At 44.4% G+C, this 24,276-nt stretch overlaps 2 protein-coding genes across 3 annotated transcripts in view; one reads left to right on the top strand and one right to left on the bottom strand.

The window, feature by feature from the left end:
- The window catches only part of rtf2 (replication termination factor 2), a 245,229-nt gene that overhangs the window by 208,825 nt on the left and 12,128 nt on the right, over window positions 1–24,276 (top strand). The window contains exons 2-6 of one of the 2 annotated variants that reach the window (XM_084460523.1): window positions 3,813–3,937; window positions 4,396–4,490; window positions 5,357–5,450; window positions 7,986–8,125; window positions 12,005–12,083. In XM_084460523.1, coding sequence (XP_084316649.1) covers window positions 3,869–3,937; window positions 4,396–4,490; window positions 5,357–5,450; window positions 7,986–8,125; window positions 12,005–12,083 — 477 coding nt within the window. In that variant the 5' untranslated portion in view covers window positions 3,813–3,868. Of the gene's footprint in view, window positions 1–3,786; window positions 3,938–4,395; window positions 4,491–5,356; window positions 5,451–7,985; window positions 8,126–12,004; window positions 12,084–24,276 lie in introns of those variants that run through there. The other variant, XM_084460522.1, reaches the window with a different exon arrangement.
- gcnt7 (glucosaminyl (N-acetyl) transferase family member 7) lies at window positions 15,286–18,729 on the bottom strand (the record flags this gene model as incomplete). Its single annotated transcript, XM_084460676.1, has 4 exons — window positions 18,517–18,729; window positions 17,611–18,364; window positions 16,070–16,165; window positions 15,286–15,545 (listed from the first exon to the last, which is right to left on the bottom strand). Exons 1-4 carry the CDS (start codon window positions 18,724–18,726, stop codon window positions 15,286–15,288), a joined length of 1,320 nt encoding a protein of 439 aa, XP_084316802.1. The 5' UTR covers window positions 18,727–18,729.

The raw sequence follows: 24,276 nt of genomic DNA, 5'->3' as shown, positions 1-24,276 counted from the left end.
CTGCAAAACATTTATGCAAGGCCAGACGCGCAGGACCTTATGAAAAACACGTGTTCCCTCAGAACCCGTAGAGTGGGGTCCCAGCAGAGTGGGAGTCTCGCAGGAGAATGCAGCTGGGTTTGGCCCCGGCCTGGTAAGAACATCATGACACAGACAGCCAAGCGGTGGTTGGTTTCATCTGGCTCAGGCATGAGGAGACATAAACAGAGCAAAGTGGATGTGACTCGGGAGACCGGATCACACAGTACGCTTCCAGACTCGCTCGCGTTCGCTCGTCCGCCGAAGGAGAACGCACGACTTTACCCAAAATGGCTTTTTTGGGTCATAGTCAAAGTTAGCGCTGAGCTCATGCTGTAGCAGTCTATAGAATTACCCACCACCTCTGTCCCATGCCCGAGGCTGGGCTAAAAATGGAAAGAGAGACTCATCTACAGTACATTCCCCCAGCATGCAGCAGTGGGATAGAGGCACTTTGTTATTATTGAGGTGCACGATGAGGCGGCGGTTGGCATGGATACCTCGGCCAAAATGGCCGCCAGCGACCGTGTGCGATTCCCGCCACGCGCCCGCAAAATACACAGGGCGGCCACAGGTATGTCCCGGTCTCCCCGGGCAACCCCGAGCACAGCCAGTCAGCTGTCAGAAGCTTTCTGGTCCCTCCTCACGCTAACGAGATGTGACTCGAACCCCAGCAGCAGCCAGCTATAAGAGATTGTTCCATTCATGCGCCATGTTCTGATAGAGGGTGATTTTCCTCTTGGTTTCAGACTCAACCAGCTCTGCTGGGTGTGTGGTGCAACACTGCTGGTTTGTGACAGTGGAAAAGATAATGACAAGCATGCATGTTGTTGAGAGTGTGGCCAGGTGTGGGGGATTGGGCCCTGGCCTCGGTCACTGGAGATTTGGCTCTAGATGGCCTGGAATGGTTCAAGGTCTTTCGGAGAGTCTGTTGCGAATGTCTCTACGGTGAAGTTAATCAGAAAGACCTGGACTGAATCAGTAGTGTGTCCGTAGTCTCTCAGTGCAGTGCTCCAATGGCAGGCTATCCCACTACTGTTAGAAATGACTTTCAGCTCATTACCTTAAAAAATAAAATAAATAATAATAATAAAAAAACACACACAACTGAGGGAAATGAAGCAGATCAGATTCATTGGTAATTAAAAAAAACTAAAAAACAACAACATAAAAACAACAATAAAAATAAAACATCTTGCAATGAGCCAATTAAAAGTTGGGATTGATTGTTCTGGTGAACTATTGACACCTCAAATCAAATTAGTAGTCTACATGGTTTACGTAGCCTTGACAACAACAAAAAAATCACATAACCATATGAATCAATGTGTGAAATCAGCAACAGGGGAACATGCTCTCACAATATAGCAGTTTTATCTGGAGAGAGGTAGAAGAGAAAAGGTCACAGGCAACCACGTTACCTCTTATTCAGACCGAGAGAGATTAGAAAAACTAGTCGAGGAATATGTTTCCAAATGTACACATCTCAACTATGTGAGTAGGCCTATTGCTTTCAAGATAAACACCGAGAGAAAATGTGTGTGGTTGAGCTGCGCACAGTAGCTGGAATCTTCATGATGACACTGAGTATAGGCTCTAGGCTATTTTTTCCATGTGCCCTTAATGTTTAGCACATGAACTTCTGTCAGGTCAACTTACACTAGAAAGTTAAAGGTAAAATACTCATGATGTGAATGCTACTTCACAATAAATGTAATCTAAAAAAAGAAACAGTCGTGTGTTGCAGGGAGGCTATGGTCGCCTACGTCCAATTTAAAGAATAAATATAGGCTTCAGAAAACATACCCAGCAATAAAAGAGTCTTTTAAAAATGTTGTGTTTGTGCTCAACATGGTGCCATTTCACAGCCCATCCCTTCAGAATCCGTATAAAAATCATGAAAAGGCATTTCTAGAACTCTCCGTCTTGGGGTTAAAGGGCCAAGTAAGGTTCAGCCTCTGATTTCCAAAAGTCCTCTCAGCGTACAGCCACGGCTGGGGTCTAGCTAGCAACTGGTGCCAATCCAAACACAGCAATTCCTCCCCAATTAGAAACGCTAAATTCATTGGACTCGGTGCGCTGCCAAGTCCGATGCGTGCAATTAATGCTGCTGCCCTCATCTCCACAGGCTGGTGGAGACGCTTCGGATGGATACTATTACCACCCAAGGCCAGAGGAGGACTGATTGTGCAGGCTGGATTCATCATCAGTCCATAAACATACGCCGGCCCCTCACTTGTTGGGGTGGTCCGTGGGGCACAGAGGAATGTGCTTCATATAGACAGGATGGGTTCGGCGAGATACGAGACTCTGTCGGTTGGCGTATTAGAAAATGAGTTGGACAGTCCAGACACATATCTGTTCTTTGTTATGAAGAACTCAGGAGGGATATCTTCTATCACTATTATAACTTAGGGAGATTTATTGTAGGTCATCTGAAATCACTTGGTAGGTTGGTTTGTAACCACATTCTTGTCAGGGTTTGAGGCCTACTGGTGGTGGCCTAGCCACAGACCATGAACATGTCAGTGGATCCATTGTGTTCCATTGGATCCATTTGTATATTTTGGATCAAGAAAACACAAAATGATAGAATGCCATCGTGGCTTCATTGTGCATTGTGAGTTTCTGAGGTGTCAGCCTTGCCTGGGGAACGGTACTATCTCAAAGTGAGTTTGCTAACAGAGATAGCACTCCATCGCCTTTAATGAAAATCCATACCTCAAAACATTTAGCTGTGTGAGAGAGAGGTAATTCAATAAGACACATAACACAATTTCTGAATTACAGGAAGGCCTGAATCGAACCAGACCTGGGCTAATGGAACACTAATGGAATAGTTTGTTTCTTTCATTTGGGTTGTTTTGCATATCTGAAACATCTACACTGAAAATTGTGACTAGAAAAGTTATCCAGAAATCTATTTCTTGCCCTAAATTAATTTCACTAAATTCATTTAATGTAGATATTTTTTTTCTTGGCTGACTTTCACATTGCAAATCAATCATGCACCCAGATGTCTCCACAGAGGTAGGCTACCCTCCCACCAACTAGCCTAATGGTCACTCTTGGATGGAGTCGTCGATGGTAAACTAATCTGCAGCCTGCAAGGCACAGGAAACAGATCTCATTAGCACTCATTGAGCTATCTTTCAAGAAAACTTTTATCTCAAGACGCTCTGACAAGGCTTGAGAGCCAGTTTGATGTCACTTTACCACCTCTGTATTGAGGCCAACTACCATAGGCCGATCTGGAGGACTGGACTGAGGAGGGATTTTAGTATTATTCAATTCACACAGTCAATATAAGTGGCTTTGTGAAAGGAAATGTTATTAGTGTGTTTGCTGATAGAAGTATTGGAACCACATTGTGGTGAGGTAGCCTTGCCTGCCCGAGCGGCCTAGTGTGAACTCAAAATGTCGCCCTCAGACCACAAGGTTGTCCCCCTGGTCTAATGGTACACTTGAGCCTGGCAAATACTTGCGGTTCAATCTCTGTTGGGTGCAGAGATTCTCATATTACTAGTTTCAATAATAGACAGGGACAGGCTACCCCCACGGCTGTGATCATGGGTGATCAAAATTACAGTTGTGCTACCACACTGTGGTCAGTAATGACAACTACACTTCGGGCTTAACTTAGATTGTGAAGTCCCTCGACCAGGCGCTAGGGGGCGATATCCAGAACGTCCCCACCATGGATGTATTAACACAACATCCCCATACTTGACATTTCTTGTTTGTTTACAGCAAAGACTACCGAGAGACTTCCGGGTTGGATTTGAGCATTGGAGGCCAGCAGCGTACCTCTGAAAATAAAAGTAACATCAAACTAACGTCAATTGTCAGTATGGGATGTGACGGGGGTACTATTCCTAAAAGACACGAATTGGTAAAAGGTCCAAAGAAAGTTGAGAAGGTAACTAGAACTAGCTTGTGTTTGCACCAGCCGAGGTAGCACCTACGCTAGCTAGCTAACTGGCTAACTGTTAAGGGCTAAGTTGCAACTAGCAAGTAACTTTAGCTAGGTAGACTACTGAATAAACGTTAGCCAATAACCGTTAAATGTTTAAAGACACACTTTCAATATTAATTGGACCTAGCCATGGACGCGTTTTTCGTCTTTTTCGGACGTCCAAAGACATCCAATTAGGAGCCAGAATGAATGTTTTTTTTAGACGTTCAGATATTGAACCCGTTTTGCACGTCCACAGACGTCTTAGAGGGGTCCAAGCCAGACGTTTGAATATTGAGGGGTCCAGCAGACGAACAAATGGGGTTCTGGACCGACGGACGTTATTAAGACGTGATCTGAACGTCTCCCTGACGTTGTGTGTTTGCTGGGTAACAACGGGAATGTTGTGATTGTGTCTCCAGGTTGATAAAAACGCAGAGCTTGCTGCCAAGTGGAAGTACTGTGCCCTCAGTCAGGAGAAACTACGGCGTCCCATCATTTCTTGTGAACTTGGAAGGTGAGTAGCCCTGGTCCAGGGCGTAGAGAGGCTTTTGCCTAGCTATATGTATTTATTATGAACTCTTACGCCCTGCCGGCCGCGAGATTACTTTTCGCAACCCAGTTTAGCAAGAACACAATCAATCAATCAATCAATCAATCAAAGCTTTATTTGTATAGCGCATTTCATACCCAGAGGCAACACAATGCGCTTTACCATAGAGTTTAGGGTTAGGGTCAGGTGTAGGGTTGGGGTTAGGGTTAGGGTTAAGGTTAGGGGTTAGGGGTTAGGGTCTTCCTTAACCCTAAACTCAATGGTGCTATCGCTAAACTGGGTTGCGAAACGCGCAGACGTCTGCCGTCCAGGGTCGGCCATTTCTCCATCAACTTAACCACTTTTCACGCTGTCTACACTTCTGTCTCCAGATATATCCTATCTTCACTCACTGAAGTGAGGACGGTTTTCGAACGATGAAAGCCTTTTTTAGAAGTGGCAAGAAATTCCGTCCCTACCTTTTGTATAAAAGCACCTTTTTGCACTTAATAATATCACATGTCCACAAGCTTGGCTTCCCATCCTGATCAAGTGATCTCATCGTGTTTTTCTAGCGTGTAGAGAGATCACGTGACCAGGATGGCGAAGCCAGGCTAGTGGATAAGATATGTGCTATAAAGTGCGATATAAAGTAAGATATGAAGTGCTTTTTTATGTAAAAGGTGGGAAATGTCTCAAGGGGCATACGTGTACGTTGCCTCCACAGTTCTTATGCAAAATGACCAATATGAAGTAATCTTACTCTAAGGTTGGAGGTTTGTTCACGTTCAATTTATATTTGGTTTCTCACTTTCTTAGTCTTAGCTGATACGTTCCCTATGTGCTTGTAGGCTCTACAACAAGGATGCTGTGATTGAGTACCTTCTGGACAAATCTGCAGAGAGACCCAACACAGAGGTGGCAACACACATCCGTGGTATCAAGGTAATACTGAGGCCTGGATTACACTTCACACAAAATTGCACATACAGATCTGTTCAAATCTCTTCAATCAATCAATCAATCAATCAATCAATCAATCAATCAATCAATCAATCAAAGCTTTATTTGTATAGTGCATTTCATACCCAGAGGCAACACAATGCGTGCCAGGCATACGACCCACCTCTACATATTCCAGAGGGAAGCAAAAAAACTGTAATCACCCGGGGGCCAGATAAGTGAGCTGTAAAAATTCTTCCCTGACCCCTCTCAACAAGGCGATCAAAGAAAACTCATATCAAACAGGTGATTTGCGAGTTTGAGTTATAGCAATCAAATGCAAGGTATCTTTTTCTTTGCTAGTAGTCTAGAATATGTAAGAGATGAATGGTTACTCCATGAATTCAGGCAGGTATTGGCATTCATTTAAACAATTCCCACCCAACCCCAATCTTCGTATTGCTGCATTTTTACTTATATTATTTCATGTTTTCAGAGCTCAATTAGTCCGCATGCTACATAATAGAGTCTGTGCCACTTCGCCACCCAAGCTGGTGTTCTGTGGGCGTATGGACGGGTCAAAATTGATTGATAGGTCATACCAGTAAATGAGAGACGCTAGCCCAGGTTAGATGGGCGGGGCATATCTATGGGTGGGAACGCCTTATTGTGAAAGTCGTTGCTGATGGTGTCGCCGGGATTCCGACGCTATCAATAAATTGCCAGGATTTGAACACTAGATTTTGGCATGAAGTGTCCCAGACCCATAGAGAGATCTGCAGCATGCAGTAACGTAGTGAGCGTAGCGTATGTAGTGTATCAGTGAATTCACTCTCATGGGTCTGGCATTGAGACTAGAGTGCAATCATTTTTTACCAAGAGGACAAAATTCAATCATCAATCAATCAAAGCTTTATTTGTATAGCGCATTTCATACCCAGAGGCAACACAATGCGCTTTACAGAGAACAAGGGAGGTGGGCATACGACCCACTCTCTACATATTCCAGAGGGAAGCAAAAAAACAAATCACCCGGGGGCCAGATAAGTGAGCTGTAAAAATTCTTCCCTGACCCCTCTCAACAAGGCGATCGAGCAAGCTCCAGGAGTATGTTTGTCTACCGGCTAAGAACATTTATGAAGCAATACATTGCATTAAATTACATTTCAGAGTGAGAGAGGCTAAAAGCATCATAGGAGAGAGAATATTCTACGGACCTGCTACATCATCCACAGCAGACACAGGGGTATCTATCGGACTTCGGGAGGTCTGCTGGTGACAGTGGGGCATCCACTGGACCTGGTTAGAAGATAGGAGGGAGAGAGAGAGGCACTAGGGAGAGGGAAGGCAGAGGGAAGGCAAAATTAAGTCCATCCAATGTTCCTAGGGCAGTGTTTGAGCACAGTTGTCTGTAGGCCTACCATAGATAGCCATATTACTCACGGTTCACAACAGATCTTCTATTTCCAAACCTAGCATTTCCTCATTTTTTCCAGTAACTCCATTATCCAATTCTTATTTTGATATCATATATATATTTTTGATCATTGAATCACACACAAACTAATTTATAGGCTAATGATTACAGATCTGATTTCAGAATATTATTCCTGATTCAACTATACAACAGGGGTTCTCTTGCAAAAACAGACATGTCCATTTCTAGGCCTATAGCTATCCTAAATCATGTTTGCCCATATCTGCGATGAGACTGGATAAGGTTTAAAGTAGTAGGCCTACGGTACATGCAAAAAGCACATGCATCCAAAAGTGATAAGCTCTAAGTGCAAGGCAGAAGTACAATTAGATTGGAAACAGAATCTGCACGCTAGATATGCTCCTATGAACATTCAATACCACCTCAGGGTGATGTTCCAGCCTAGCCTCGCGTCACCAGTCTCTCCTCGGGGAGGAGAGCCTGGTATCTATTTACTTCACTGCCTTAAGCCCGCCCCCTCATCCGGCTCGAGCCTGTAGAGCCCGCCTCCAACATCCGCTTGCTTTATTTTTCCTTAACCGGTAGTTCTCCTCGCATCTTCTTTTACAATTTTCGTCGGTGTTGTGCCTGGTGATGCCATTGTGAATGTTATCTACTCCAAACTTCACCATGTGCAGCCTACAGTAAAAACATTACAACAACTGTTCTTCTTCCGGTCCAGACCGGATGATTATGCGATGCGTCATCGCGCTTCCGCTCTAGACCGGCGAAACAACACCGAACGAGAAAGGCCCCACACTAGTTCCGACCACAAGCCCTTCATCCGCTCCCTCGCATTATAGCTCTCTTATTATGACGAGACGTAAGGATGGGTTTATGTCAGCAATCCTGACGCAGACGTAACGTACTAGCCTGCTCGTTGGGCGCAATTTGGGGTTTCCGTGTCTTTCCCGAAGAAAACATCGACATGTGGACAGGAGGATCTGGGATTCGAACCGCCAACCCAGTAGTCATTCTGCTCTACCTCCTGAGCCACAGCCGCCTAAATGACCTAAATGACATCTAAATGACATCAGCACATCCCTCTACCCCCCTCCCAGGATGTGAAGGAGCTGAACCTGACGGACAACCCGTCCTGGGAGGGCGAGAGGAGGAACACCAAGGGGGACGTCTACGAGGACATGCACTGCGCCATGTTCATCTGCCCCGTCGTGGGCCTGGAGATGAACGGCAAACACCGGTGAGATGATCTGAGCTCTGCTCCGCCCCTAGCCTGCATCCCGTCTCTAAAAGACGTGTGTGTGTGTGTGTGTGTGTGTGTGTGTGTGTGTGTGTGTGTGTGTGTGTGTGTGTGTATAGTCAGTGCCTATAAAAAGTATTCACCCCCCCCCCCTTGGACATACAAAAAAAAAGTTTACAACATGGAAACAAAATAGATTTAATTGTGTTGTTTTTTGTCACTGGTGAACACAAAGTTAAGGGGGAGGGTTGGCATTTCCCTATATTCATTACAAATAGAAACCTGAAAATGATTGATTCCATAAGTACCCCCCTCCCCTCCCCTTAATACTTGGGGAGAAGCGTTTTTGGCAGAAATTACAGCTGTGAGTCTGGGTAATCTTGATTAGCTGCACATCTGGACTGGGCCATTCCAGGTTATTGTTTTGTTTTTTTTTAGTCACTCCAGTGTGGCTTTGGCTGTATATTTTGGGTCATTGTGAGTTTTCTGGTCCCTGCTACAGAGAAGCACCCCCAAAATATGATGCTGCCACCACCATGCTTCATGGTAGGGATGGTATTCTTAAGTTGATGTGCTTAGCAAAAAACTGTAACCATATAACCTTCTTCTAATTAGACTTATGTTTTCGTGTGTGTGTTTTTATGAAACTCGTGGACGGTTGCGGTAGCATTTTTCACAGTGCCCATCCACATCCATTGTATGACCGAAAAAACGGTGGTAGAGCAATTATCAGACTTTCTCAAAAGTGCTAGTTTTGTCAACGTTTTGATCTGAACCATTGTATATGATCATAAGTAACCTTAAAACAGGGCTAAACATGCATTTTCCCTTTACTACTCCTTTAAGTGTTCTGCTGTTGTCTAGTAGGCATATTGATTAACAGATAAGTTCACATTAGCCCATGTGTGTCAATACAGTAGCTCACATCAGCATGGTCGCTGGTCTCTTGGATACACTAGGCCTATCTCAGCTCCTTCATTCAATTTATCATTCCTTGTAAACTAGGACTTGACTAGCCTATATTTTTTTGGGGGGAGGGGATTACATAGAAACCTGAAATCTCAGTGTGGTTATATGTTTATTTGTTGATACTTTCTCAACGATTTATGGTTTATATATATAAACCGGCATGTCCAGCTGGCTTTCCACAAATATATTTGCAAGTACGCTATTAAATCAATGGTTCCTTCCTCCCTGTTTGGGGGATAAATTCCATTTGAATGCAGACTGACCATTGGAGTTGGTTATGCCCTATCAACAGTACCACTGACTTTCAATTGGTGTTGGGACATAGGCCTACGCTGTTGTTTGTCCAGTCACCCTATCATCAGGAATGGGGCAATATCTACTCTATTGAGCAAAGGGCCACTGTTGACTCACTCTTCTTTGCTATGACATCGCTCATCTTGCGCATCCGGTAAACAGATAAATTCACATTAGCCCATTTGTGTCAAAACGCAGTAGCCCACATCAGCGTGGTCGCTTGTAGAGTCTCTTTTCCTGGATACGCGAGGCCTATCTCAGCTCATTCATTCAATTTATTACTCAACGAATCTGTCCCTCTGTTTGTGCTCGTCTGGTCTTCTGCAAGGCTACTTTCTCAAATATACATGTACATACATCTCACTTCTCCAAACGGAGACAATGACTGGGATGGGAGGGGTCGGCCATGATCTTTATGGCCCGTTTTAGGGTCCTGGAGGCGTGCAGGTCCTGTAGGGATGACAGTCTACAGCCAGTCACCCTCTCAGCAGAGCGGATGATGCGCTGCAGTCCGCCTTGGTCCTTGTCTGTTGGGTCTGAGAACCAGACGGTGATGGAGGAGGTGAGGATGGACTCGATGATGGAGGTGGAGAAGAGAACCATCATTGTCTTTGGCATGTTGAATTTCTTCAGCTGCCTCAGGAAGTACCTCCTCTGCTGTGCTTTTGTGGTCAGGGAGCTGATGTACTTCTTCCACTTGAGGTCCTGTGAATTCAAAATCTTACTTGGTTGAGTTTAGATTTCAAAGAACACGCTGAGTGGTCTGTCAAGCTGGTTTCAAACAAAGACAATAAGTTTATTCTATGTTACGTTTTGCAATTCGGACTAAGGCACAGGAAGTGAATCGAGGCAAGAGTAGGTGACTGGGGAACGAAAGCGATAGTTTATAACGTGAAAAAGGAAGTGACAGTTTCAGGATGAAGAGGACAGGGAAGTGATGTCACACAGAAACAATTTGTGGTTTTAACAGACCGATTCTAGAGGAACGAACTACAAAGTTAGAACAACAGTCAAGTAGGAAAACAGAACACGCTGGTGAGACTTGAATTTCATTCACAGTCCCGGGATATGGTGGTGCCCTGACAGCAGAAGGGGTCAACAGTGGTCACTGGGGAGGAGTTGTTTTCAGCAGGGCTCTCTGCTTGCCACTTTCCCATAAAGCCCAGATTTGAGAAGTGTCTGGGCGATTGTTGCACACCCTCCCATGCACAGTTTCTCCCATCTCAGCCGTGATGACCGTCACTCCTTCAGAGTAGCCAGGCCTCTCTGAATACAGCCAGCCAAGCGTTGCTCCAGCACGCTGTGCGCATGCGTGCTGGAGCAAGTGGGGAAGCTATTTCGTTTCTAAAGACGTTTCTAAAGATCATATTACAGAGGCATGTGAAAAACCACAACAGGCCTACGCTCTATGTAAGCACAACTAGCGATTCATAAAGACAGATTGATGAAAACAACCGTTTTGCGGCAGAAAATAGATTTTTTAGAAGCTGCATTCTCAGTGCCCCGTCCGCCGCCATTACATGGATATACTTGGCTCGCTCTGGATTTTACATTTCTTCTACAGGCCTCCAAATTACACCAAAGTTATCTCGGTGAGTCAAACGTCTTATAATATGCCGTAAAAAAGGTCTCAGTTTGTGAATGCACCAATTGTGGGATCACCAAGGACAGGTGTATGTAATTATTTCTCACTTTGACATGATGGAGTACTTATCAGTGACCAAAAAAACTAAATTGAATCCATTTTGATTCCATGTTGTAACACAATAAAATGTGAAAACGTCTTGAACACTTTTTATAGGTACTAGACGTATGTGCGTGTGTATACTAGGGGTGTAACAATATATCGTGCCACAATATATCGCGATACAGAAACGTCACAATGCATATTGTCAAGTTTAAAACAATATCCTGATATACAAATCAGTGAACGCTGGCTACACAACGCTGGTAACAAACATGTCTTTTGTCTCTAGGCCTATCCATGGTATTACAACAGTTAAGCTCTAAATTCACAGTGTAGTGGAGTAGAAATGTGGAGAAATGCACTATTGGTGTGAACAGCAGCGCTACTGCAACGCTTCACACCTGCCCTTAGTGTATCGTATCGTATTGTTATCGTCAACCCAATATCGTGTATCGTATCGTGAGATTAGTGTATCGTATTGTTATCGTCAACCCAATATCGTGTATCGTATCGTGAGATAAGTGTATCGTATCGTATTGTTATCGTCAACCCAATATCGTGTATCGTATCGTGAGATAAGTGTATCGTATCGTATTGTTATTGTCAACCCAATATCGTGTATCGTATCGTGAGATTAGTGTATCGTATTGTTATCGTCAACCCAATATCGTGTATCGTATCGTGAGATTAGTGTATCGTATTGTTATCGTCAACCCAATATCGTGTATCGTATCTTATCGCGAGATTAGTGTATCGTATCGTATTGTTATCGTCAACCCAATATCGTGTATCGTATCGTGAGATTAGTGTATCGTATCGTATTGTTATCGTCAACCCAATATCGTGTATCAAATCGTATCGTGAGATTAGTGTATCGTTACACCCCTGGTGTCTACTGTAACGTTCTCCTGTGATATCCCGGTTCTCAGGTTCTGTTACCTCCAGACCTGCGGCTGCGTGTTCTCAGACCGGGCCCTGAAGGAGGTGAAGACAGAGATCTGCCACAAGGTAAGGACACGAACCCTCTCTCCAGCCGGCTCTCTCACACTGGCAGTTCCAGTCATTGTGCAGTTGCTGTCATCTCTTTTATCGTTAGTTAATCAGGGGCGGCTGTAGCTCAGTTGGTAGAGCGGGTCGTTCAGTGATCGAAGGGTCAGCGGTTCGAATCCCAGCTCCGACTGTCCACATGTCGAAGTGTCCTTGAGCAAGACACCTAACCCCAAATTGCTCCCAATGAGCAGGTTAGCACCTTGCATGGCAGCTACCGCCATTGGTGTGTGAATGTGTGTGTGAATGGGTGAATGAGAGGCCATTGTAAAGTGCTTTGAGTGCCGCTAAGGTGGAAAAGCGCTATATAAGTGCAGTCCATTTACCATTTACCATTTAGACAGTGCAGAGACTGTCTGAGGCAACAAGGTGTTCGCTGGTGGATCCTGGCTGTGCTGTAGCGGTGTGCCTGCCTGTGTGTTGATTGGTGTGGGTCTAGGCAGTGTGTCCTCGTACCCTGTGATGTTATTGGTCAGTTCATTCACACGAGGAAGGAGGGGAGATTGAGTAGGTTCCTAACTTGCACTAACCATTGCATTTATCCACAGTGGTGAATGATTAACACGGCAAGTCTGCTTCTATTGACTGGTTCGGTTGGCAATATCACCCAGGCTATTAATTCATCATCCATCGTTCATTCATTAATTAATCATTAATCCGTCCCTCCCTCAGTGCTTTGATTTCAAGAGAGGCGTGAAGTCTTTTTTTTGTGCTTTGAGTTGACATAAAAGATACGCAAACAGAAGGTTTCCTTCTCAGTACTAACATTTATTTATGACCAGTAAGAATTCAAGAAACATGACAGAATGCACAGGAAGGTCTCTGACTCAGAAGATTAGCAGGAAGTTTGACCGCCCCAGCAGGCAACTCCTTTGATACAGAACTTCCCCAGGTGTCATGGAAACCTTGTATAAATGGGTACCGTTAGTACAGTTTTCGGAAAGGTCGCCGCAGAGAATGTGACCTTTTTACTTCAAGACAAACATATAAAACGGGCATATAGTGCAAGAAGCCTACACAATAGAATAGTTCACTTTCAATACACAATTCTACATATGATTTACTTCCACAAAAATAAATAGAGAGGCCTAGATTATGTATGTTCTTCTTCGTAACAGCAACATTCAGTTGTTACTAGCAGCAGTAAAGAATAGCAGCCAAGAAGGCATCTAATAAGCCGGATCTGTTTCTCCTGGACATGAAGTCCAAATGGGAGTCTCCTATTAACATGGTTGAGTTGTCCCTTGGACTTGTAACCACGGAAGACACAGTGAAAAGACTAGCGATGGAGAACGGTTAAATCATCCTGTAGAAAGTCACAACAACAACAACAACGACGAGAATGGAGACAGATAAGACAATAAATAGATAATAAACAATCAATTGAGATGACATCATAGCTGAATGCTGCTGGCAGGATCCCTGTGTACAGTGAGGCGTTGTGAGAGTAAACTGCCCATCCCTAAGCCCAGTGCGTGTACAGTATTACATGTAGCTATGCCTGTGTGTGGGTGTGTACATGTTCCAGGGTTTCCGTTGGCGCCAGTCCATGTGTCCGGGATCATTTCAGTATCCCGGACAAACGGACGAAATTCCGGTCGTTATATAATTTAATATTATAGGTGCTTGTTGGGGTGATTAGCTGTTGTGTATCCTATATATTCTCATCCGATACAGTTAGATGCGTGCTATATGTTAGGCTGTAAAAGTGTCGTACACGCTGGCTCCATATGTAAGCCTAGTTATTTTATTTTGACATTTTGGACTATTGGCCTGATCGATTCTGAAGAAGGCCAACAGGCCGAAAGGTCAAAATTAAATAAGTGTATATGGAGCCTGAGTGTGCCACACTTTTTCTTTATTTCTTATGATCAGATTCTTCCAGATCACAGTGCAGCTAATCAAGAACATCTCCCAAGAGTACCTTGGTGTGCCACACCTTTTTGTTATCTATACGTTAGGCTTCCGTGGTTCACATCCACTATAGAGTGTATGTACGGGGCTGCACGCACGCCACTGGGCAGCCTTTCACTTTATATAGGACGCTTTCACACCTAAAGGTCTAGAGTCTAGACCAAGGTCCGAACCAGAATCCCGTTTGGCGCTTTCACATTTGTTATTTTTTTATTGATTAGTTCCATAACTTTCACTTTCACACCAGCGGACCAAAGGATTTTTGGTGGCAGACCTACATTATGTCGTCATCGCTTCGTTCATTGCATAGGCCTATAGCCTACACACACACACACAAAAAAAGTGTTTTTCAATACAGAAGGAATCAAAATATGTGGACATTTAACTTCAGCCTATTTTAATACAATTCAAATTGTGCTTAGAGGGAATTATTTCTACTAGACATTATGACCGGAAAGATTGAAATATGTCGGAATTCAACAGATTTTCCCAGACAAAAAACGGTAACTGGTCAACGAAAACCCTGACACGTACGTGTGCGCGTGTGTGTGTACGTGTGTGTGTGTGTGTGTGTGTGTGTGTACGTGTGTGTGTGGGAGCCAGAGAGAGAGACTTCCAGAGGGACCCTGGTTGCGTCATCCCCTCAGCCACTCCCCGCAGTGATGCACTCAACCTATTTTTACCAGGAAGCATTTCAGGACAAACAAGATAGATACTGTGTGTCAGATGGTCTTTGTGCTCACTTTCTAATCAGCTCCCACAAGATTTCAGAGGAATGTAAATGGTGAATAGATATTGTATGACGACCCCTTCTTGGTTAACAGTTTGCTCATGATAGCATTGGGAGTCAGGGTCTGACAGAGTACAGTAGTTTCGGTAACTTAAGCAAGGAGTGGCTCATAGAAAGTTATTCACCATACAAGCACAAGGTTCATCACACTGTCCCTGTTACCTTACCAGAGGGTTGATAACTTAGTTTACAACATAATAACTTATATTTTAGTTATGAAAGAGTAGTATACAGTAAATGGCATTACGTCTACGCTGTGACAGCAGTCGTCTCGAGCACACGGTTGAGTTTTCCCAAACCTCTGTCGAATGAACACCATCTTTCATCCGGTGGCTTTACAGTAGACCTCGGATGATCCAAGTGCTACAAACGTTTGAGGAAACTCACGCCAGATCTCTGAAGTCTCATATCGATGTCAAGTCTTACAGAAGTGTTGTTAGCCTGGTCAGGAAGACCATCTCAGGGTCCAGCCGTTGCGTTGTAAAGACTGCTGTCGCTGGCGGCGCTGCTGCTGGCGTTGCCAGGTGTGGTCAGCAGCCAGAGGGCCTCTATGGGAACGGAGGTCTCCTGTAGGACCTTGTCTCTATGCCACTGCTCAAGGCAGTCCAGGGCCTCCGGTAACGTCCCGCTCTCAAACTTGTTGGCAAACATGGCGTTGCTGTCGATGATCCACTGCAGGTCCTCCACACCGTAGATACAGATGTCCCTGACGTAGCGACCTGGCCAGAAAAAAAGACACGTTCCCTCTCTTTAAACACGGTACTGTGGAAGAGACATGGCGCGTTGTAGTGTCAAATGGGTGTGGATATGACAGAAGCTCTTCGGACAAAATGCGCCTTATTAAAAGGTGATCCTTTGCGATTTTGTTGTGGCAGTAGTGCAAAGAGGACATTGTACAAGACTAGCAAACATTGGTACTGACACCAGAAAGGACATCAGATGAGTGTCAATTCTACCATCTCCTTTTTGGGTAAACTGTCAGTGTCCAAATCAATAGTTCAATCTAGAAGAGTGAAATATAACCTTTGGAGTGTGGGGTTGTGGGTAAATCCTTGGATGGACAGCAATGACAAGAGTTAAATTATGTATGGGTAGATATTTCCCATAACCAATACTAAATCGAGATAGAGAGTATTAGAGAAGTGGATGGGTTGTAATCCTGTGTGGATAGGGAACAAAGTGTTGAGTCACTGAGATATAGAGTAACAGAAGTAGGAAGTGGGAGCTGCCATGGCGGTTGTACCTTTGCAGCCCATATGGCTAGTTCCTTCTTGATCTCGCCATTTTATGGCCCGGATCTGTCCGCCCCAACCTCCGTCTACGTGGCTTCCTGGCGCTTCTAGAGGAATGTAATCGATCACAAAATACATTAGTCAGTTTCTCACGTTACAATATTCATAGCCATTAAGATAATGATATCAATAATGCAGGAACATCCTTCACAATAAAACGGATAATAGTCCTGTGTAACCGTATAAAACCGTGAACATGTCTGTGAAGGAGAGCCTAAAATATCATTTTAAACGTTTGTGTTTGGACGGTGTCGTTTTCTTTTCTCACCTATCAAACCTACCAGTCATTCCAGTTTTTCCAACTCATCTACAGTAGTTAATTTATTTTATATCAACTTATTGTTCAAACATAGTGGCAACCTAGTACAGTTGATTTTTAGCTGATTACACATCAGCTGAAAATAGTGGCTCACATCACACCTCTAAACTGATTTGACACATCTATAAATCCAGGTGACAAAATCACACCAATCATATTGATATGACTTGTTCTGCAGTTTTAGAATATATTTAGTGAATTTTGAAAGTTTTTATTCCCAGTCTTTTTTAAGCCTTTGAAGTGATTGATATGGCCAGCTCTTTCACTAGGACGCATTAGTTTGACTTTAAATGTTGACACAAGCCTTGCACCAGTTTCATCACAGTAAGGGCATTGTACTTGAAATTACTCTATTCTCAGATAGCAAGCATGGGAAAAGTTGACATGGTCGCTGGCTCAATTCCACCTTCGAGCAAACAGAGGTATGGTGTCTGTGGGTGTTCCCTGTCTTCACATACACCCAATATTAATTCCTAGGGTGGATGCATTAGATAACTTTCTTCATTGATAGGCCCTGTGCACCAGCTCCACTACTTCCTGAAAGTCACTTGGCATCTTTATTTCCTGTCCTATATGATTGGATTAAGTGATTAATCAGGTGTGCGCTGGGTCTGCCGCACACCTGATCAATCACTTAATCCAATAGTATAGGACAGGAAATAAAGATGCCCACTTCCTTTCAGGAAGTAGTGGAGCTGGTGCACAGAGCCTATTAGGTAGGTGCATTCTGCTCTGTCTCTGTTGTCTGTCTGACTTGTCTCTTTTGGTCACTATATAAAGCATCCCTGGGTCTTTTGAAAGGCGCTATATATGTTAATTTAACATTATTATGATTATTATTATGATTATTATGATTATTATTATTGTTACTCACACTACTACCTAATTAGGTAGCAGCACACTGTTAAGTGTGAAGTGTCTGTTTGTTCTGGTCTATATGTAAACAGTGTTTTCACACGAGGTCCTTTTCAGACAATTGAAGTGAGCTCAAAGTCAGCCCCTCTTGAACCAAACCAAACTGGGACCACAACTGGCGCAATGTGAACAGAAAAGCTAGAGGACTGAGTTTTTTTTTTTTTAAGAGGACCACATGTGAAAACAACCTTAAGGTCTGGTGGAACTTGATCCCGCCTGTCCTCGTCAGGCCAAAGAAGTGGCTAGCTATGACCTTACCTTTGATGTGGTTTAGGGTCACCCAATAGTGTTCGTCGGGGCTGAAAGTGTCTCTGGACCACTCCAGTAGGTCCCGGGCAACCTGGCTCTCCAGGACAAAGTCCACAAAGGCCCTGGTCAGGGCGTAGTAGGCTGTACCAAAGTATACCTGCAGGCCATGAGGTGCCGGCCCCTTCGTCTTGCCTCGCCCCTGCGTGACCACATGGGATCCTCTGACCTCCCGGTGCTGCAGCTGGGTCCGGTGCCTCATAGCTAGGGGCTGCTTGACCCCCGGAGTCATGTTCCGGTCCCGCCATTCTTTGCTCTGCATGTAGCGCACCAGCTCCAGGTTGCTCTTGACGGGGAAATCCTGGCCGCACAGGTTGATGACCTTCCTCCAGGCCACCGGAGACCTCACCAGGTCCGTCATGCAGTTGATGTCGGCCTGGAGGCGCGAGAAGCCAGCGTAGGTCACGGTCTCGCTGCGGCCGGACAGGAAGGCGTTGGGGAGGCAGGCCGCCAGCTGCTCCACAGCAGCGCGGTATTCCCGCGAGGCCTTGGCGTCCACGTGGAGGCAGTAGACATTCTGGGGAGCGTAAATGGCCCTCAGCAGCCGGACCAGCAGCTCCAGCTCCTTGTGGACAGTGAGGATGAAGGCTAAGGGGTAGTCTTCCTCCTCGCGGCTCAGAGGGCTGGTGATGAAATGGAGGTTCCTTACCAGCTGGGGGCAGTCGAGCCTCTTGTCTCCAACACGCTCCAGAAGATGGCTCTCCACCTGGGAGTGATAACACAACTCACTTTTTTTTGTCACGCATGAGCAATCCCAGGTAATACAGAAATGAAGACCCATGGTCAATCCCGACAGCCAGACCTTAAATGTTTGTGAACATTCCCTAATTTTGCAACCCTAAACCTTAACCCCCTCACCTGGCAGTCCTGGCGTCGCCATATTGTTCCCTCGGCAGCACTCGGGAGGAAAGGTTGGCAGTATTTAGGGAAGGGCCTGCAACTGAGAGGCCTACTCTGGGCCTGGGGCAACGTGGGGGTCCTGGCCCTCAGGTAGATGACGGAGCAGATGAGGATGCAGATGCCCAGGCAGAACAAGAAGCTGCACTTGGTGCCTTCAAGCTGGAGCATAATAGTCCAGCTCTGCACCGACTCAACCACCGAGCGAACTCCTGCAACACAACACCCAGCTTCAGAGATCTCGGCCACAGTGAATTAATGTGACAACACCAGGCCACCAGGATTCAAAATCTAAAGTAAATACCACCTATTAGCAAACAATACATGTTCAGTCACAATTATACTGTTAAAACTAAGATGCCTGGATAAAAGAAAAACTTTTCCAACGGATATTTTTGACGAAAGTAATGTAAAGTAATAAAGCTCAATCAATGGCCAATCAATTTGGCCGGAGGTAGAAATACAAGAGGGACTGGCAGCCCAGTCCGGCCCCTAAATAGGCACCACCTTTTAAACATTAAAACCTATGGGAAATGACCAAAAGGTGTCCACAAGTGCTGGTCAGTACGCTTTTTTGGCCAAGCAGAGCACTTTCAAAAGTTGAGAACTGCACATATGACAGCCCGCTTTTTATCAGCTGACCAATCACTGTGGCAGGCACGCAGATGGCGGCATTGAAAGAACATTCCAGATTAAGATAAGAAAATGTCCAGTGGAAAGGTAAGTATACCGGCTGAAAGGTTTGTTTTACTCGTGAGTAAATATATGGAGTTCAACGACAAATCAAATAAAAAGGCACAGTGAATTCTTACGACTGCCATTAGAATATACGTGCCAACTATCCTTACCTAACCCTAACCCTAACCCTTCTACTAACCTTAACCATACTCTTACCTTAACCCTAAACCAAATATGGCTTGGCTAGAAATTGACAGACGGCGGCCGTAAGAATAGACTTGCCTGCTATTCTTCCAGAACTCTGCACTACATTGAATCAATACAAAAAGATGCCATAATTATTCTGTAAGTACCTCAGCTACCTTAGCTAACGTTAGCTAGCTAGCTAACTTTGCTAGCCAGACTAGTCAACTCAGCTATTCCAAGAGTGATTAATATAGTATCCCTAGTTTGTTCAACTAATATTTCTAGCTAGTTACAATGGGATTTTGTGTCACAGGAGCCAGTTATAAGAGCATGTGGAACTAGAAAAGGTAAATTTTCTGAAGAAAAAGCTAAAAGCAGGCATAATATGTAGTTTAGATAAAAAGTACTAATAATGCAGTAGTTTTTTTTTTTAAGTGTGAATGGTATCTAAATTTGTATAAAGCATGAAAAGTATACATGGTATCTAAACTAAGATTGTATCAATATGAGTGTATCTAGCCATGATATCAAGTCATAGCAGCCATCAGCATGTAAAGCTGCACTGAAAAAGATTAAACGGTGTTTCTAGCTTAAATGGTGTGAAAGGAGATATGTGCCAAAAAAGTGGGCGGAGGAACAATATGCAAGAGAACAGTAGTGTCTCAGCACACTAAATATTTGATAGACAAGTATAAAAAGGAGAAGGGAGAGTAGATGCTCCGTTAATGCGGTCAACCCTGTCAGTAGCCAAGAGTCAGGGCCGAAAACAAGCATCTGAACCTCTGTCAAACTTCCAGGAGAGCGTTATTCATGTAATTACTTTTTATATACCAACTGATGAGCACGAACACTTTATGATAAGTTTGACACCAGCCCTGAGGAGGCTTGAACCACACGCAAAGAATGAACTTTCAAACATTCGATTCTTATCACACCATAGTACTGCCATTTTGGATTAGTTTTTAACCCTAACCCATTTAATTACACACACCACACTACAACAATGCATCAAGAGCAACAACAACAATACACTAACCCACTATGTTATTTACTTTCACTGACCTTGAACTGTTATTGCCAGCTGGTTCTTTCTATTCTATTAATTCTAGTCTACTTAATTCACATTTTGTCTACTTGCCAATATTTACCTCTGCGACAGTGCAGGGCGAGAGGTAATCAGTGGCTTGTGTTCGTTTTTTAGTTTGTCTATTCAGATCTGAATCAGCCGCCAACAGGGCCGTGAGGGGATTGAAATGGCTATAACTCAATGTGGGAAGGTCACAGAGACACAGGACTGGCATAAAGATCTCCACCTAACAAATGCAGCAATATCAAACATGTCACGCAGGTGTATACGCACAGAGCTACGAAATGCATTCATGGGCGGAGGTTTGTGCTCTGAGCAGCATTTCTAGTCCAATCTGCTGTTTTTCGCTCTTTACATCAGTTCCTATTTTATAGATTATTATATTAGATAGGGAATTTGTTTTATGTTATTGTAAACGCCATACTGTTGTCTTACTATACATATACTGTACTTCATTCCTGTGTAGTTCTTTTACTTATGCTTGTATGGCCACCTGCTACCTTAAATCCAATTCTGATCAGCTATTAAATGACCTGTTGGTATCCAGGTTGGTATCTCTGTGCTGACACCATCAGACATAACATTTAGCCTGTGTCATGTTTTTTTTCTATAGAATATGAGATCTCAATACAATATAATAAAAAAAAAAAACAACAACAATACAATCAAACAAAATGACAGAAAAGTAATGTATTCTTTATTAATTATTCTGCTATTGGTATAATAGTTGTAGAAAGTAGGATAAGATATAATTTGGATATACACAATTGATAATTGTTTAATTGCATTGTAAACCATTATTGTCCATATACGTAGTTTATTATCAATTGTGTTATATAGTGGTAGAATGTGCTCTTAAAGAAGTTGTGCGTGGGTGGCTCTTAAAAGAGCTGTTCCCCCCGCCCCATTTTCAGCACAAAAAGGGAACATCCGCTTGAGTAACTACTCTGCACAAGCCGTGTGATCAAGCAGCCTAACCACGAAAACGAACGTGATGACATTCGAACAACCAACAATGTCCGACTTCTCACTTTCTGAGCGAAAGTGTGGAAGAGCGTTGCAACGACATTGCGACCGTCTACATTTTTGGTCATTCTAATAGTCGGACCTTTGTCTATAAACGAACCTTAGAGGATAAAGGGTATACAAATGCCCATGCTCTACATTTGCATAGATTATTTTAGTTAATGTATTTAGCCTTTATTTAAGCGCGAAAGACCATTGAGACAAGCCTCATTTACAAAGTCAGTCTAGATCATTTGCAAATCTTGCAAAACAGATAGCCATTGCTATTTTAAACACTACCCTACCAGATACCCAGTTAGAGGGATTGCCCCCCCCCCCCCCCCTGAGTGCACAGTGCCACCTTGGGTACTCGACCCAACACCACTCTAAGGGGTTGACTAATAGCACACTGGAGAAACCTATTCACCTGAGCACTGTTGCTATAGCCTGTTGTTGCTCTAAAACCATAGAAGAAGTTTGGACATTACAGTGGATTCGATTAGATGTTTGCTTTCCTAATGAATCCCCCTGGGCTCTCTATGCAGTGCAGCAGGCCACTGTGGTATGAGGTTGATAACGTAAACGTGATTGCCTGTGCACTAACGGGTCAGTGAATAGATACAGATAGGGGAGAATAAGCAATCCCTTACTTATGGGAGTTCTCGCTGACTCAGGCACAAAACAGAAATGTGATCGTTTGTTTGAATCGTTGAACTGCCATAATGATTCCTTGACAAATCAGTGGTAGTCGGTATCAGGGAATAGGGGAACTTCTTCTAACCATATGATGTACAGTAGCCTATTCACTAGTATAACCTATACCCATGTCCGTGCCAGGGTTAAATCCACTACTAGCAATTATATTTCACCACACAGGAACTAGGCTGACTCTGTCTGAAGATAATAAAAACACAATCTATATAAAATACAGTTTTCTATTTCAGTTAATGTTGAGGAACCAGTAATGGGCTAGGAAGAGGCACCTTCCTGTTTAGAAAATATGATAGATATCCCTTACCTGGGTAACCAAGCTACCTTAAGGCTACCATGATGAATGCAAGCTTGGCTAAATCGGTTCACATAGGCATATGTGCCATGAACGCTAGCTGACTTTATATTGTAGTCCCTGTTGAAGAGCAGCATATCTAGGTGGCCCAGATTCCTGCTGCCTGACTAACTTTGACTAACTAACCCACATTGCAGTAGCCCTCAGCTTGTGCAACAATATTTCATTATGAGCAAAGCTGTAATGAGCGCAAGGACTCTGCATCTAATAACCTTACTGTAGTGGAAAGGGAGCTAATTAATTCTAGCTAATTCTAGCTACTTTCTTTTTGGTTTCTGTCTTTGACCTTTCTTTCCTTAGGTTTCTTGAAACCAGACCTGTATTTTGCGGGGGGCAACATAGTCCTGCTGGTGGTTGTCTTGTTTTATAAACTCAAAAAGCACTCAGCAATCTACAAGCAAACCAATCCGGAGCTCACCCATGGGACCCATTCTAGCGCCACTACAGATATGACTTAGCAGGATTAAAAACATACAATCCCCCCCACATTCAAATGTCCTCCCTCCATTTTGAGCGTAGCAGGTTAGGCGTGTTACCTTTGATTCCGGATGATCTCAGGGTTCTGCTGACACCGAGGCGCCCGTTAAACATTAGCCGCGGCCCGGAGACTTAAAACCATGGTGAGTTGAGGCCAGTAAGTGGTGAGGAGTCAGTCCAGACGTGCACTCGGGCTGCGACGGGGGAGAGGAGGCATGGTCGCCAGCAGCAGTAGCGGTAGCAGCGGGGATGGGCGGTCTGGAGCTGGAACAGCGGTGTGCGTTGCCAGGCTGCACTCTGGGTTGTGTTGTAGCTGTCTCCGGCAGGGAGGTGGCCCGAGAGGCTGCTGTGCTGTGTGTGTGTGTGTGTGTGTGTGTGTGTGTGCGTGTGTGCGCGAGTCTCGTCTAATGTCCTTGCATCTGTAGATGAGGCTCCCGCTCTGCATCTCCCTTGAGAGAGGGGCTGTCCCTGCCTGGTTACTGGCAGCTCTGCACACACACATACACACACACACTCACTCACGCAAACCACACATACACACACTCACTCACTCACTCACACAACCCACCCATACGCACACACGTAGTGCAATACTTACACAAGCAGCTTTTTTTCCACAGTCTCCTCCCACCAGATTCTCCTCAATCTCACTTCCCTTGCTTTCCTCCTCGCGTGTCTGAGGTGCCGCAGTGGAAGTGGACGTCCCAAGTCTCTTGGCTGTGTGCCTCTGGCTGGGACTGGTCGGGGGCAGCAGGCAAGTCACTGACTGACCGACTGGCTGACCGACTGGCTGGCGGGTAGCCGGTAGCGGTGATAGCAGGAGCAGTGTTTTGTTTGCTGCCTGGTCAGCGACTGAGATTAGCTCTCTTGTGTTAACAGACACATGGCCAGAGGTCACAGCCAACCACGACACAATAGATCTCCTACTCGTGTGTGTGCGTGTGTGCGTGTGTGTGCGTGTGTGCGTGTGTGTGTGTGTGTGTGTGTGTGTGTGTGTGAGTGAATGTTTTGCCATTGATGATTGACCGTCCTTTTAACATTCTTTTGAGATGTGCTCTCTGGTCATGCTTTATGATACAGAGTGATAGGCTGTAACTTCTTCTACACCAATTAGCTGAAGGAATGTTGTTTTGTGTAGTTAATAGCTGTCTTCATAATAACCTCAAGCTGGGTTCTCATACAACACCCAGTTTTAAGCAGTTTTAGAATACTTAAATGTTTG

The sequence above is a fragment of the Borostomias antarcticus genome (assembly GCF_949987555.1).
Source record: "Borostomias antarcticus genome assembly, chromosome: 33".
In the NCBI taxonomy this organism is placed as follows: domain Eukaryota; kingdom Metazoa; phylum Chordata; class Actinopteri; order Stomiiformes; family Stomiidae; genus Borostomias; species Borostomias antarcticus.
Note: the sequence above shows the minus strand (reverse complement) of the source record. Positions and strands in the feature narration are given on the sequence as shown.